The sequence below is a fragment of the Natator depressus genome, chromosome 16 (genome assembly GCF_965152275.1).
Source record: "Natator depressus isolate rNatDep1 chromosome 16, rNatDep2.hap1, whole genome shotgun sequence".
NCBI classification, from domain to species: Eukaryota; Metazoa; Chordata; order Testudines; family Cheloniidae; genus Natator; species Natator depressus.
This window is the reverse complement of record NC_134249.1, coordinates 15,791,770-15,807,031: the sequence shown is the minus strand read 5'-3', so window position 1 is coordinate 15,807,031 and position 15,262 is coordinate 15,791,770. Positions and strand designations below refer to the sequence as shown.

The following is a 15,262-nucleotide window of genomic DNA, read 5'->3' as shown; positions in this document are numbered from 1 at the left end:
CACGGAGCGAGCCCATGAGCAATGTTCCAACCACAGAGCCATGGCCCAGGTGGCCTGTCATTGCTGGACACTGCAGCACTGGTGCCTACAACCACAGGCTCGTGAGCTGGATGGGCCTGGATCTCTCCTGTCCTCAGTCACCCAAGCAGAGAATATCCCACCTACAGCTTCCACATGGGGCGCTCAACCCAGCAGAGCACAGGGGAGTTTCTTTGCTGTGTCTGCATTAGCTGGCCAGATCCTACAGAGAATGGGGGGGTATGTCCACACACAATCTGATTCTACCATTACGCACACATGCATGCCCAGTTCCACTCCCCAGCCCAAGACAGGGTGACCACACACCCCGTTTTGGCCGGGACAGCCCCTTTTTTAAGCCCTGTTCCAGCCATCCCGACTTTTTTGACAAAAGTGGGCATTTGTTCCGTTTGCCCTTGCCAATTTCATCAGTTGGCAAGAGCAAATGGGACAAATGACCAGGGGAGGCAGGGCTCGGGGGGAGCGCAGGCAGGGCTCAAGAGAGCAGCGATGCCAGCCACAGCCTCGTACGGGGGGCAGGCAGGGCACAGGCAAGCAGTAACACCAGCCCCGCCCGGGGAGGAGGGGCCAGGGCGTGGGTGAGCGGCTTGGGCCAGCCCTGTTGGGGAGGGGGGCAGAGTGCCTCAGGCTAGGCCCACGCGGTGTCCTGTTTTCCCTTTGGAGAAATATGGTCACCCTGGCCCCAAGATCATCCGGAGATCCTCTGAAGCGCTCCTCCTCAGAGATGATAAAACCAAAGACCTAACTTCAAATCCCCCAAGGCCTCTGGGCCGGCTCCACAAACACAGTCACATAGTTGTCCAGAAATTACGCAAGCCCCTGGGGCAATGGAAAGCAGCTCCCCCCAACTCACACCCTCTTGCTGCTGGGCGCAGGTCCCTTTGCTGATAGGGAAGTGTAATCACCTTTAGCAAATCAAGCACCAGAAGGACCCAGGTGTCTCCTCTCTACTGCCTGCAGTGGAAAAATATTTCTGGGTCCTAGCTACCCCTGGAGCCCTTCTGTAAAGGTCCAGGCCACTTTACATGATGTGACACTTTACATAATGTGACACATATCATGGTTGTGAGAAGCCCCAGTGGGGCTGCACATCGCATCACACATGCACCTGTATTGTAGGCATGGCCTATTATTAAGGTTGTTTGACACTTCCCCGATAAGGTCTGATTTTCAGTTGCTTAGAACTTTGGCAAACTTTAACCCTTTGGGCCAAAATTTTCCACGCCAGGTGTCGGCCTCAGGCTGAACTGTTTTGGAAAATTTCAACCTAAACAGTGCCGATGTTTTTGAGAATGAGTCTAAGGAAAATGTACACTGTGTTGCCCGTGTTAAAAAGAAATCCTGTTGACTTTTTCTTTGAAAAGCTCTGGCATCCTCCTGCTTTGCAGCAGATACATAAAATTTGGCAGGGGTTGGACCTTTGTGTCAGGCATGTGCCTTTTGCTGGCCCCATGAAAAGCTGCCAAAATTTGGCCAGGTTATAACCTTTTGAAAAATAAGTTTGCACATGCTCTGTCGAGACTTCTTAGATTTTAGCAGCTAAATTCTCCAAAGAGTCTGTCCACAATGAGCATGCTCCATAATGCAATTTCCCTGCAATTGCTGCTCTAGTGCTGGTCCACACAAAGGTGACAGCCTACTACTCCTGTCGATTACTCAGTTAGCTCAAGTGGCAGGTCTAGGCAGCAAATCTAACGGTTCTAACCCTGCCGATGAACCCTGTGAGTGTCAATATGATGCCACACAATGGAATTTGTCTTTTTGGTTTGCTTTAAAAAACAAAAAACTAGGAAATTTCACCCAACACAACTAAACTAAAAGACCATTATTAAGGTTGCAAAATCAAGCATTCAGACTTTAGGAAATCCCACAGTTAAGGTTGCCTGTGCAATGTCTGACTTTGGGCACCCAAAATCAGTGCATACTCTGTGCCTCAGCTCCCCATCTATAAAATGGGGATAATACTACCCGCTTGCCTCACAGGGATGGTGTGAAAGTCAGCGAATGTTTGTGAAGCACATGGATTCTATGGTGATGAGCACTCCAGAAAATCTCAAGAGGAAGTTTATTCTGTTTTCACAGCAGGGTGAATAGTGTGCAATAAACAAGGCCTGGACCACATGCTGAACAACAAAAAGAAAGATTGAATAGCTTCTCATTAAGTGTGTGCCATCCGTCCTGTGCACGTAATGAGGCAGAGGGGTCCTATGGAAAAAATACATGCTTATGTAATTAAAGACCCTATCATACCGTGTATACACAAGGGGGTCAAATTAAGGACACCCAGGCAGCTTTAATTCTGGTGTTTCCTAACGCTGGAGCACTTGACTTTGCAACCTTACGAGTGTTCTTTTCGCCGAGTGGTTGGCCTATAGTATACAGGGACATGCAAAGGATGGCCGTTCTGTTTCGGGAAGGATTTCGAGCATTTGAACTTTGCTTTGTTCCGAATCAGACTGAAAACTTCGAAATCCTCGAAGGAAAATTCCCCCTCCTCCCCAAAAAATTCAATTTGGGTTTCTCAAAATGTTTCAATTTAAATTTCAACTTTAATTTTATATTAAAATTGCATCCGTGCCAACACACACACTGATACTGTGTGTGCTATACATATACACTGTGTGTATACCCCCTGCCCCCCCATCTAGCTACACTGCACTTCCTGCAGGCGCCCCCTCTCCAGTGCAATACATACACCCACACTAGCTATGGGAGCAAGCAGCCCCTTCCACTGCACTCATCTGCCTGGCAGGGAGGCCTCGGTGACATGGTGCTGGGAGAGGGGAGAGTGCATATGGTGGGTTAGCCATAGCTTTCCAGCAGGGAGGCCAGCAGGCTCCCTCTCGGTGCCTTATTACTGCCACAGATGGTCCCTAGAGCCACCGAGACCTCAGCTAGGACGCTGCTTGCCCCGAGCCTAGGAGGAAAGAGAATGAGATGAGAGGGGGCTGAGTGGGCCGTGAGCAGCCAATTAGATCAGGCAGTGGGGGTGAGAGCCAGAAACCAACCGCGAGGCTCTAATTTAAACAATTAATTAGCCTTGCGTTGCTCTCCCTTCCCTCCCATGCCACGCTCCAGGCTCGCGGCCCCGGGACTGCTTTGACATCTACTTGAGCGGACAACAAGAGGACGGCATTTACTCCATCTTCCCCACTCATTATCCCTCAGGCTTCCAGGTCTACTGTGACATGACGACGGAGGGAGGCGGGTGGACGGTAAGTTGGTTGCCTGCATTGCTGAGTCGCTCTGACATAGGAAACGGCACTCGTTAAGGCACAACTCTGCCAGCCTCTGAGATACAAGCAATGGCCCATGGGGTGGGAGCAACAGCACAGAACAGATCCCAAGGGCTGTGCCCAGTGGAGAATAGAGAAGGCAGTTCCCTGAGCTTCAGCTGGACATCCGCTGCTGGTGCATGGGGGCACAGCGCCAAAGGTAGACCGATGGTGCTGATCAGTGGCGGGGCTCTGTGAGGTTCAGGAGTTGGGTTCAGCTGTACACCAAAGGCCCTGTTGTCTTGCCTGGGTTTAGAAGTCACTCGGAGTTACTCAGTTCCCAAGGTGGGAGCGTAGGGCTCTGTGCAGTTGGGCAGCCCATCCATATCCAGCTCTATTGCATGGACCCAGTGGGGCTGGACATCTCAGTAGAACAACCCAGGCACCCCTCCTGGTATCTCCTGCCCTCGGTCGGCCCAAAGACAGTCCTACACCAAACTCTCCCCTGCTGTTCCAACTCATGAGATCTGGGTTCAAATCCCAGCTCTGCACCAGACTGCTTCTGGGACTTGGGAAAGTCGCTGCATCTCTCTGTTCCTTAGCTTCTCTGTCAGTGAAAGGAGGGCCATATTTTCTTCCTGCCAGCCTGCATCTGTCTCATCTTTGTAGGAGGCAAGCTCTTCGGGGAAGGGGCTGGCTGTTAGGGTATGTCTACACTGCAGTTAGACACCCATGGCTGGCCTGTGTCAGCTGACTCAGGCTCATGGTGTAGTGTAGACGTTCTGACTCTGGCTGCAGCCCGAGCTCTGGGACCCTCCCACCTCAAAGGGTCCTAGAGTGGATGTACACTGCAATTAAACAGCCTCTTAGCCTGAGCCCCGTGAGTCTGAGCCAGCTGGCATGGGCTAGCTACGGGTTCTTAATTGCAGTGTAGACATATTCTAGCAAAGTGAAGTCCTGATCTCCGATGGGGCTGGTGTAATCCAGAGTGAGTGATCAGCTGCAATGCAGCGCTTGGAGGAGGGCGGGAAAGAGGGGGAGCAGCTGGACACTGTTGCCATTGCACAGATTGGGGGTTATATTCTGCCCTGTAGCCGCATAAACACAAAGAGCAGCAGGAGGACACCAGGCGTTAAGTGGCCAGCCCAGGCGACGGAGTCATGACTCCTGGGTTCCATTCCCAGCTCTGCCGGGCTGGCTGAGCGTGGGCGAGTACCTTCCCATCTCTGTGCCTCGTTTACCCAGCTGTAACGTGGCCATGACGGTTCGCGTGCCTCGCGGGGCTGGCCTGTCTGAAAAGTGCTTTGCCACTCTCTGATGGGGGCCACAAAGTAGGATCAGCTGAGACACACTGAAGAGTCTCGAACGGTCCCTTCTCCACAGCCCCCGGCATGGCAGGGCCAGGACTGTGCCAACTGACAGAGAAGGGTTGGGTGGTGCAGGGCGCACACTCCCGTGGCGGGACCCCGGAGGCAGGAGAGGCTGGCAAAGCAAGTGTAGGGTGAGGTGAAATGATTGATCAGGAGGGATGGAAGAGGGAAAGCCGAGGTGAGGAGAGACAGAAGGGATGTTCTCGCTTAACAAGCACCTCTCAGCGCTCTTGCTGTTTGCGTAGCCAGCTTGCGGGGGGGAGGGGTCGCAGGAATCCAGAACCCCCTCCCTTTTAGGGCTCCAGAGGTTTCTGAGAGCGCACAAGCAGGAGAAGAGGGGGTGGGCAGCGATTGGGTGTGGAACAGAGAGTGGCCAGGGGAGAAGGGATGCAGACAGGCTTGGGGGAGAAAAAGGGAGGTGCAGCCAAGAGCTGGCAGCCTCAGGCAAAAGGGTCAGTAGGGAATCCTGATTCGACGTAGCTCTTTCCTTTGGATCGATGGAGTCGAGGCCTCGATTCCATAAAGCATCAGGAGAAATTTGCAACAGTGCCTGTTGCAAGAGCCCGTGACGGCTGAACGTTAACAGCCGCTCTCCCTCCCTCAGATCCAATCTGCCTCAGCGCCATCCCGACACCACTTGAGATCAGAGACCAGCCAATGGGAACTGGTGGGAGACTCACTCCTGGGCTTTTTTTCCCTTCTCTGGAAAAGGAGCACGGAGAAAGCCTGGCCCCAGGACCCATCCGTTCTCCTCACTCCTAGCTCCACTCGCCTGGCCTTCAAAACTCGCCCTTCATAGGGTCACCACTGCCCAGAGCTGGTCCAGCTTTCTCTGGCATGCTGAGGGGCCCAGAGATGGCGCCACTTTCCCCACGATGAGGGGCTTTGTCCCACAGCCCCCCATACTTAGCCCTGCCTTCCCTGACACCCCAAGGGACCTGTGACACTGCCCAAAGCAGGCCCCATATTCCCCATCACCTTGAGGGGGCCAACCCCACTGCCCAGAGCAGACGCTACCCTCCCATGACCTGAACACACTAAGGGCTTGTCTACACAGTGACATTTAGTGGCATCACTCCACTGGTCAGATTATGTACATGAACCAGTAAAATGCCAATAAATTTCCCCTGGAGACACGCTGAGAGACAGGGCCAAGGATTCCTGGTTCACCCGTCTCCCACACACTGTTTGGCAATAGGGGGGCACTGGGTGACGGGTGGCCTGCCTGGCTCAGACAGGGCAAGATTTCATTCGGAGCCAGTGTGGGGAAGCAAGCCCCCTGGAGGCAGCGCTACCGGCTGACGCAGGCTCCTGGCCACCCCACGGCTCAGCTGGCCCTGCACTAACTGCCGAAGACTCTCCTCACCCCGTCCGCTGACTTATTGTCTTTATGGAGTGTGACACGAAGGCCACCTAATCCCAACAGCGTGCAGCTGCCAATGACATGGAGCCGGCCAGCTACAGGAGTCAGTAGGGAGGGACCTTGGAAAGGGCACATGAGGGGAGGGCAGTGAGACTCAGCCGGGGGTCAGGCGAGGCAAGGCTGTCCTCACCCCCGGCTGTGAGGTGAGGAAGGAGGCCAGTAGGGGAGACACCACAGCACAGTCCCCAGGCTGAGACTGCCCTGGAGGGGCCTGAAAATCCTAGCCTGGCCTTCCCCGAGTGCCTCCTCACCCAGCCTGCAAGGACAGCCAGGGCTTCCCCAGGTGTGAAGTGGCACCTGCCCAAGATGACGCATTACTCGGGGAAAGCTTAAGGCAACCCAGAAGAGGCATGCCGAGGCCAGGAGATCTGTCTCCGAGACAGGCTGCGGGGGACACTGCAGCTGGGAGCGCCTCGGGTTGGACTGGTGGGGGCTGTGCCCTGGCTGGTGGGAGAACCGGCCGAGTCTGGGCCGTGCCCGTTAGGTCACGCTCGGCTGGTGAGCCAGCCCCTTGGAACCGGGCTGTGAAATGCCCCCCCAGCTGGGTGCTGGAGGAAATAAACCCCCAGGATCTGATGCCTGTAAGGAGCTTTCAGCAGTGGGGGAGGGGAAGGAGCTTAGCTGCTCTGCTGTGAAGAGACCAAAGCCGTTTGCAGTGTGCGTGGCAAGTGCCTGGCTCCTCTGGGGAGCCCAGGCCATACAGTGGCCATCAGCCTTGGCTCTGAGTGCAGATCACAGAGGAGGGCCACTACCATCGTGCCATTGGTACAGAGGGTGAAACTGAGGCACGGAGCAGGCAGGCCTGACTTTCAGAGATGCTGAGAACACACTACCCCACTTAAAGTCAGGGGGAGCTGCAAGTTCTCCGCACCCATGGGGATCAGGCCAAGGGGCTTACCCAACCTCACACAGCCAGGAGGAGAACCCAGGAGTCCTGACCACTGCACTCATCATCTATTAACTGAACCACACTGCCCGGTAATATAACCCCCAACCACATGGTCGGGGTGGATCCCGGGGGCTCCTGAAAGGGAAGCAGGGGAGCCAGATTTTCAAGAAGAGTTCGGCACCCAACCTGCACCCTGTGTGCTGAACTCTGCTGAGGATCCCTGCCCAAGTGCCACGTTCCTGTCAGCTGGGAGTCAGAGACAGGCAGTGCCAGGGTTTGGCAGAGTCCGTGGCAGAGGCCGGACTGTTCCATTAAACACAAGATGTTGGTGCATCTGCCTGGTGGGGCGCTTGGTGGCAAAAGGGAAACTCCTCGGCCTCCCCGCCGTGGAGGGAGAAGGCTTGGGAAGGGGGTGAAGAGATTGAGGGGGATTCCCTAAGGAGAACTGTGCGTGAGGCCCCCAGACTCCGGCTGTCAGCCCTGGCTCCTGGGGGAGCCGCCGCCTACCGGGTGGGATGAGAGGATTCGCCAAAGGCCGTCTCCAAGGCCGTCCCAGTCAGCGGGACCGGGGCTGAGCTGGACACTCAGCGCTGAGGGAGCTGAAGAAAATGATTTAGCGTCAGGCTGCATCACAGCTTCTGTGCCTGCGCCAAGTACCTCAGAGGGCCAGGCCAGCAGCGAGACAGCATGGCCCTGCCCTGGGGCCAGCAGCGACCGGAGGCACGGCCCCGGGCAGCAATCCCTGAACAGCCCTGCTCTCGGGGAAACGGCTGAGATGGAGCAAGCTCTGCTCACGGGAGCAGGAAGGCCCCAATCCTGCAATTAGAACCTCATGGCTGGCAGGATCGGGACCTGCCCTGGCACTGACCACCACCATGGTCTGTGCCAGTGGGGAGAGGAGAGACCAGCATTCACTACCCCTTGGGAGGAAGTTTTGTCTTGTGGTTAGAGCAAGGGACTGGGAACCAAGACTCCGGGGTTCGCTCTGCCATTGACACGCTGGGTGGCCTTGGGCAAGGCATGGCCCCTCTCTGTGCCTCAGTTTCCCCAGCTGGGGCTATCCCTACTTGGCTATTGAAGGTTCCTGAACTTTGCACACTGCTAGTATCAGTGACTCAGGGATGAAAGAGGTGTCAGTCTCAGCTGGAAGCAGGGGGGCAATGTGTGGGGGTGTTGGGTCCTTGGGGTGTTGAGTCACGGAGGCTGCAGTAAAGTCATAGGCATCACTTGGAGTCATGCAGCCTGGGATTGATTTTTTTAAGCTATTCCTTTTGACATGTGGGGATATTTGCATATGGGTGGGTGGACGTGCTGACAGTGGCTGAACCAGTTTCACTGGAGAGCTGTTGAGCTAAGCCCGGGGTCGCATGCAAGGCTCAGAGACAAAGACCAGGCCAGCAAAGAAATTGGATTCCTCCAAGGTCCTAGCCCAGGCATACTAGTCAGCACATCTCAAGGACATCAGGGCAGGGGGCAGGCAAGACTAGAGGGGGAAATCAATCCCAGCCCATGAGTCCAGGCCAGGGGCTTTCACACTGTTATCACTGCCTTCCAATGGCCCCTGGGCTCCTTACCTGCTACAGCCCAGTCGGTGCCGGTGCTGACCTGGTGTCTGACTGGAGAAAGAGGCTCCCCTGCTGCCTTCTGCCATGTGTCTGGTCAGATGTATAGGGCATGGAAGCCAAATAACTCGCAACCTGCAGCACAGTGGGTCAGATTTACAGCGTGAAAAGGGAGTGAATGCTGGTAGGGTGGCCTAGTGGGTACAGCACCGAACTGGGATTCAGGAGACCTGGGTTCTTATCCCTGGCTCTGCCACAGACCTGCTGGGTGACCTTCAGCAAGTCACGTCCCTGCCCTGTGTCTCAGTTTCTCCTTCATCTTCCCTGTTTAAGTTATGCTCTCTGCAGGCCAGGTGTGTCCATCCCCTAGGACAGTGAGGTCCCAACCTCTGCTGGGGCATCTGGGTGCTACTGTAATAACAGTTAGTAACGAGGATTAAAACATATTCTAAAAGGGCACCTGCTGGAGGGGAGAGGCCCAAACTTCTCCTGGCTGCAGTAGGAGCAAGGTATTTATGAATCCCAGATTCAGGTGGACTCCATATTGTTCTCTCTTTAATGGCCCATCAGCCATTACCTTCTCTCACACAACCTCTTTGGGTGTCCCGGGCCCAGAGCTCTCTTCTCTGACGGGTGCAGATTGGAACTGGAATGTGAGATTTCTTATCTGAGTGTGGGGCTTAATCGTTTTCACACTCTCTGCAAGGTAGCATTGCACTTACCTGCATTTAATGACTGCACCAGGCTCCTGGCAGGAAGTACATTACTGGCTGACCCAAATCCTACTGCCTGGGCGGGTGACATCCCTCCACACCTTTGATTAACACCTCCTGTCATTTAGTGGAGTAACAATCGTAAGGAGGGTATCCAAGCAGGCCTTCAGAAAACCGGGCTGCTACTTACTTCCTGCCTTGGAAGCCTTTGCAAATTCTCTGTGAGCACCAGGGCTCCTTTAGGGCAAGGGCTTCAGAAGAGAGCCTGCAGCTCAGGACTGCTCTGTATCCCAAAGCAAACAAAAGCAGGCTGGTGTCAGAGACTTGGCCACACGGTGATTGGGGGAAGGGCCCAGAATGGCAGTGTGTGGTCTGGGACTCCGTCAAATCCATTTCTAGCACACCGTCACTCCACCTGCCTGACCCGGAGAGCGCTGGGCACGGACCAAAACTAATCAACCCCACCCCAGATTCAAGCGATGAGGAAGGGGGGACCCGGTTTGGATGGAGAGGGAGTCCCCACACCCAGGGATGCTGGGCATTGCTGTGCTGCCAATGGTTTGGGGCATGGTGATTTATTTATCTCGCTGTCCTTTGCCCGGGCCCCGCTACAGCCCCCAGGGATGGTGCTTTGCGCACCAGTAACTCTACAGCGACAATCGAAAGGCGAGTGACTCCAGGCAGAGAGGGTGACGGTAAGCAGGAAAGATAAATATTTCAGCTCTGACTTTAATGGGAAGGGGAACAAATCCTTTTTGCTTAAGAGGGGGAGATCCATATTTTATGAGCTGGAGAAGAGCAGCGATGGAGCTGCTGAAGCTACAGCAAATACTATGCTCCCCACCCCCCTTGGCTTGTTTGCTGCCTGCCTGCCTCAGGCTGGAGAGACCTAGAGCAACAGCATTCCCCCACACCTGCCCCATCTCTCCCACATGCCTCAGCCTGCTATCTCCCCTCTCCCCTGGCTAGATTTCCACCACTCTCCTCAGCCCCCTGCTCTGGCTTCAGCTGCAGGGCAGCCGAACCCTCTCCTCACTAGGCTAGGAGCAGACATCTCAGCCCCTGAATTCAGACACAGGAATCCTCAGTTCTGGGTACATCAGCCAGCCAGATGCTGTTCCTCTCCTCGCTCTGTGCCCCAACCCATGGCCCGCACACCCCCACAGGCAACACCTCACCCGAGAAGGCTCGCTGTGATCTATGCTCTCACGGCAGAGACCAGCATGGACCCAACCACAAGCAGGGCAATGGACTAATACTCTGCACTCAAGTAGCCTGTGTCATGTAAGGATCTCAAAGTGGGGGGGAAAACGAGGCACTGAGTGGGGACACGGCCAATGGCCGAAGCAGGATTCCCTTTCCCCTACTCCAACCATTAGAAACTCTCCCCAGTCCCCTGCCCCAACCAGCAGCGACTCCTGCTCTGATCCACAATAGAACCTAGGAGTTCCTGCTTCTAGCCCCTTGCTCTGGCCACTAGGCTTCAGCACCAGCTGTCCCCACCGCGGCGATGAACCCTGCTCAGGACTCCGGAGGATCAGGAAGGTGTGTTGATACCCACCGTGGTGTTTCTTGAGAGAACTCTGCATGTCGCTAAGCTGCCAGAGCATCTCTCTAATCGCCAAGCCCTCCTGGGGCCCTGAGCTGGTGAAGATGGGCCCCTCGCTGCCCTGAGCAGCGCACAGACAACTGGCCTAGTTACAAGTTAAGGTCAAAGCAGCTTAAAGGGGAGCCTCATGGCTGCCTCTGCCCCTGCCCTGCTCCCTCCCTCCGCGCACAGGATCATGGCAGCCAATTGGAGCCAACATCCCTCCTGGAAATCAGCTTTGGGCCCTTTCCAGCCAAGCGGCCTCCTCCCGTCAGCTGAGTCCAACGAAAGCCCTTTTAAAAGGGCTTAACTGCAGCTTCTCAAGTGCTCAGTGCAAGGATAAAAATTAAGGCTCTAATTCTAGAAGGTAAGTACAGCATGGATCAGAGGGAGCGCTGGCCACCTCTTCCATGCAGCACCCCCACCCCCATGCCTGCCATAAGCTACCCTTAAGTCGGGACAGCAGACCTCTGCCAAATGCTTGCTTGCAGGGTCTTGCTGGAGAAGCCTGTGCAGGGGGTGATGCACACCAGTGGTGCTGTATCAATGCTGCCAGAAACATGGCCAGATCTGCTGGCTGAAGTTACCCATCTGCTCAGGGTGAGCCCTGAGGGAGTGCACAGGAGCTGGGTGTGCAGCTAATGGCAGAAATGCCCAGCATTAACCCAATCAGCAGGCACTGCTGGGGCACCCTTCATCCGAGGGCCAGACTCCCTGCCAAGTGACCCCGATGGCCATCCGGAGGGACTCTGGATTTACACCAGGGCATGCAAGGGTACAATCTGATCTCGCATCTCAACCCACCCCATAGAGAAGGGCAGCTACATCCCCATTCAACAGATGTGGAAGCTCTAAACTCATAGACTTTAGGGCCAGAGGGACCATCGTGATTAGCTAGTCTGACCCCCATGCACATCGCAGGCCACAGAACTTTACCCACCCACTCCTGTAACAGACCCCTAACCTCTGGCTGAGTTACTGAAGTCCTCAAATCATGGTTTAAACTTCAAGTTACAGAGAATCCACCATTTACACTAGTTTAAACCTACAAGTGACCCATGTCCCTTGCTGCAGAGGAAGGCGAAAACCCCCCAGCGTCTCTTCCAATCTGACCCAAGGGAAAATTCCTTCCCGACCCCAAATATAGTGATCAGTTAGACCCTAAGCATGTGTGCAAGACTCACCAGCCAGACACCAGGAAAAAATTCTCTGTAGTAACTCAGAGCCCTCCCCAGCTAGTGTCCCATCACCAGCCGTCGGAGATATTTGCTGCTAGCAGTCGCAGATTGGCTACATGCCATTGTAAGCAGTCTAATTATACCACCCCCTCCATAAACTTATCACTCTCAGTCTTGAAGCCAGTTAGTTTTTTTGCCCCAGGGCTGTTCCAGAACTTCACTCCTCTGATGGTTCGAAACCTTTGCCTAATTTCAAGCCTAAACTTGTTGATGACCAGTTTATATCCATTTGTTCGTGTCCACCTTGGCACTTAACTTAAATAACTCCTCCCCTCCCTGGCATTATCCCTATGATGTATTTAGAGAGTAGGGGCCAACTCACCATTGTGCCAAGGCCTCTTTATGCCATGCTGATGGGAACACCCCCCTGCACAAAGGGGTTTAGCTCACTGGTGTCTGACTACTGGACAGTACTGGCCTTGGGGAGGGAGGGGGAGGCCCTGCCAGAGTGCACTGCTACAGGGAGTCACATGAAGCAAAGCCTAAGTTAGAGCAACCCCGGGGCTGCTCTAACTAATATCATGGGACCATGCCATCCCCAGGCTGTGGGAGTGGATAGGTGACTTGAAACCCCCTTTGTCCCTCCCTGCTCCATTCCTGCACTTCACACCTTGACACACCAATAGAGAAGTGGAATACACAGAGTTTCACTGACTTGCCTGAGATCACCCAGGAAGTGAACACAGGGATCCAGACCTGTGCTTTAACCTCCAGACCTCACTGCATCTAGGCCAGATTTCCAGAAGTGCTGAGAGCCCACACCTCCCAGTGACCTCAGCTGATGTTGTGGGCACTCAGCACTTTTGGAAGTCAGGCCTCCTTTGGTTCTCCTCCAGACAGACTTTGAGAAAGTAACAGATTTTTTAGACAAAGGAAACGCAGTGGATCTAATTTACCTAGATTTCAGTAAGGCATTTGATTCGGTGCCACACGGGGAATTATTGGTTAAATTGGAAAAGATGGTGATCAATATAAAAACTGAAAGGTGGATAAGGAATTGGTTAAAGGGCAGACTACAGTGGGTCATACTGAAAGGTGAACTGTCAGGCTGGAGGGAGGTTACCATTGGAGTTCCTCAGGGATCGCTTTGGGGACCAATCTTATTTAATCTTTTTATTACTGATCTCGGCACAAAAAGTGGGAGTGTGCTAATAAAGTTTGCGGATCATACAAAGCTGGGAGGTATTGCCAATTTAGAGAAGGACTGGGATATCATACATGCGGATATGGATGACCTTGTAAACTGGAGTAATAGTAATAGGATGAAATTTAATAGTGAGAAGTGTAAGGTCATGCATTTAGGGATTAATAACAAGAATTTTAGTTATAAGCTGGGGACGCATCAATTAGAAGTAATGGAGGAGGAGAAGGACCTTGGAGTATTGGTTGACCACAGGATGACTATGAGCCGCCAATGTGATATGGCTGTGAAAAAAGCTAATGCGGTCTTGGGATGCATCAGGAGAGGTATTTCCAGTAGAGATAAGGAGGTGTTAGTACCGTTATACAAGGCACTGGTGAGACCTCACTTGAAATACTGTGTGCAGTTCTGGTCTCCCATGTTTAAGAAGGATGAATTCAAACTGGAACAGGTACAGAGAAGGGCTACTAGGATGATCCAAGGAATGGAAAACTTGTCTTACGACAGGAGACTCAAGGAGGTTGGCTTGTTTAGCCTAACCAAAAGAAGGCTGAGAGGAGATGTGATTGCTATCTATAAATATATCAGAGGGATAAATACCAGAGAGGGAGAGGAATTATTTAAGCTCAGTACCAATGTGGACACAAGAACAAATGGATATAAACTGGCCATCAGGAAGTTTAGACTTGAAATTAGACAAAGGTTTCTAACCATCAGAGGAGTAAAGTTCTGGAACAGCCTTCCAAGGGAAACAGTGGGGGGCAAAAGACCTATCTGGCTTCAAGACAAAGCTTGATGAGTTTATGGAGGGGATGGTATGATGGGATAACATGATTTTGGCAATTAATTGATCATTAACTATTCATGGTAAATAAGCCCAATGGCCTGTGATGGGATGTTAGATGGGGTGGGATCTGAGTTACTCCAGAGAATTCTTTCCTGGGTGTGTGGCTGGTGAATCTTGCCCACATGCTCAGGGTTCAGCTGATCGCCATATTTGGGGTCAGGAAGGAATTTTTCTCCAGGGCAGATTGGAAGACGCCCTGGGGGTTTTTCGCCTTCCTCTGTAGCATGGGGCACGGGTCACTTGCTGGAGGATTCTCTGCACCTTGAAGTCTTTAAACCATGATTTGAGGACTTCAATAGCTCAGACATAGGTGAGAGGTTTATTGCAGGAGTGGGTGGGTGAGATTCTGTGGCCTGCGTTGTGCAGGAGTCAGACTAGATGATCATAATGGTCCCTTCTGACCTTAATAACTATGAGTCTATGAGACTGAACTGGCCAAGCTGAACAGAGTTAATCAGGGGCCAGAGGCTTAATTAAATGCAGTGGTGAGACAAGAGGCGGCATTTTCTGGATCCCTGTCAATAGCTGACACTTTAGTCCAACGATAAAATAGAAAGGGGAAAAAAACACAAGGGGACAATATATTAACATGTGAGAGACCAAAAGTTCATCAGCCAAAGATCACGGGCACCCAAGCCAGCTGCTGGGGGAAGCAGCTTTTATATAAGGGCATCTTGGCTCCATCTGACCCCAGTTCTGAGGGGGCCATATCAGGAGAGTCCACCCCAGCTCACAGCCCCAGCTCTGAGAGGGTGAGCGGAGGGGGAGCTGCTGGTGGTTTTGGTTGCTTCTTTTGCTAATTCTCAGCACCAAAGCGTTGCTGGGGAGCATAACTTTGGCCATACCATGGTCAGCGTGCCCCTTCTCACTGACAAATGTTCATGGAGATGGGCCTTTGCCTGCCAGAAGGCTGAGGGAACGCCTGCTCCTCAGCCAGATCCCCACATTCACATGCAAAGAAGGGGAGTCACTGCATGGCTGCAGCTCATTCAGAAAGAGGAAGGATGGATCAGTGGTTAGGGCTTTAGCCTGGCCCTTAGGAGACCCAGGTTCCATTCCCTGCTCTGCCACAGACTTCCTGTCAATAGTTGCTCTGTGCCTCAGTTTCCCCACCCATAAAACAGGGATAATAGCACTTTTGCATCTCATAGAGGGGTTGTGGGGATAAATATATTAGAGCTTGTGAGAGGCTCAGAGACTGGTAACAGGAACCCTATAAGGATCTTAGATAGACTGA

General features: G+C 53.3%; 1 protein-coding gene across 1 annotated transcript in view; it reads left to right on the top strand.

The window, feature by feature from the left end:
* The window catches only part of FIBCD1 (fibrinogen C domain containing 1), a 37,634-nt gene that overhangs the window by 16,509 nt on the left and 5,863 nt on the right, over window positions 1-15,262 (top strand). Inside the window, exon 4 of the mRNA XM_074973497.1 lies at window positions 3,118-3,254. Coding sequence (XP_074829598.1) covers window positions 3,118-3,254 — 137 coding nt within the window. The remainder of the gene's footprint in view (window positions 1-3,117; window positions 3,255-15,262) is intronic.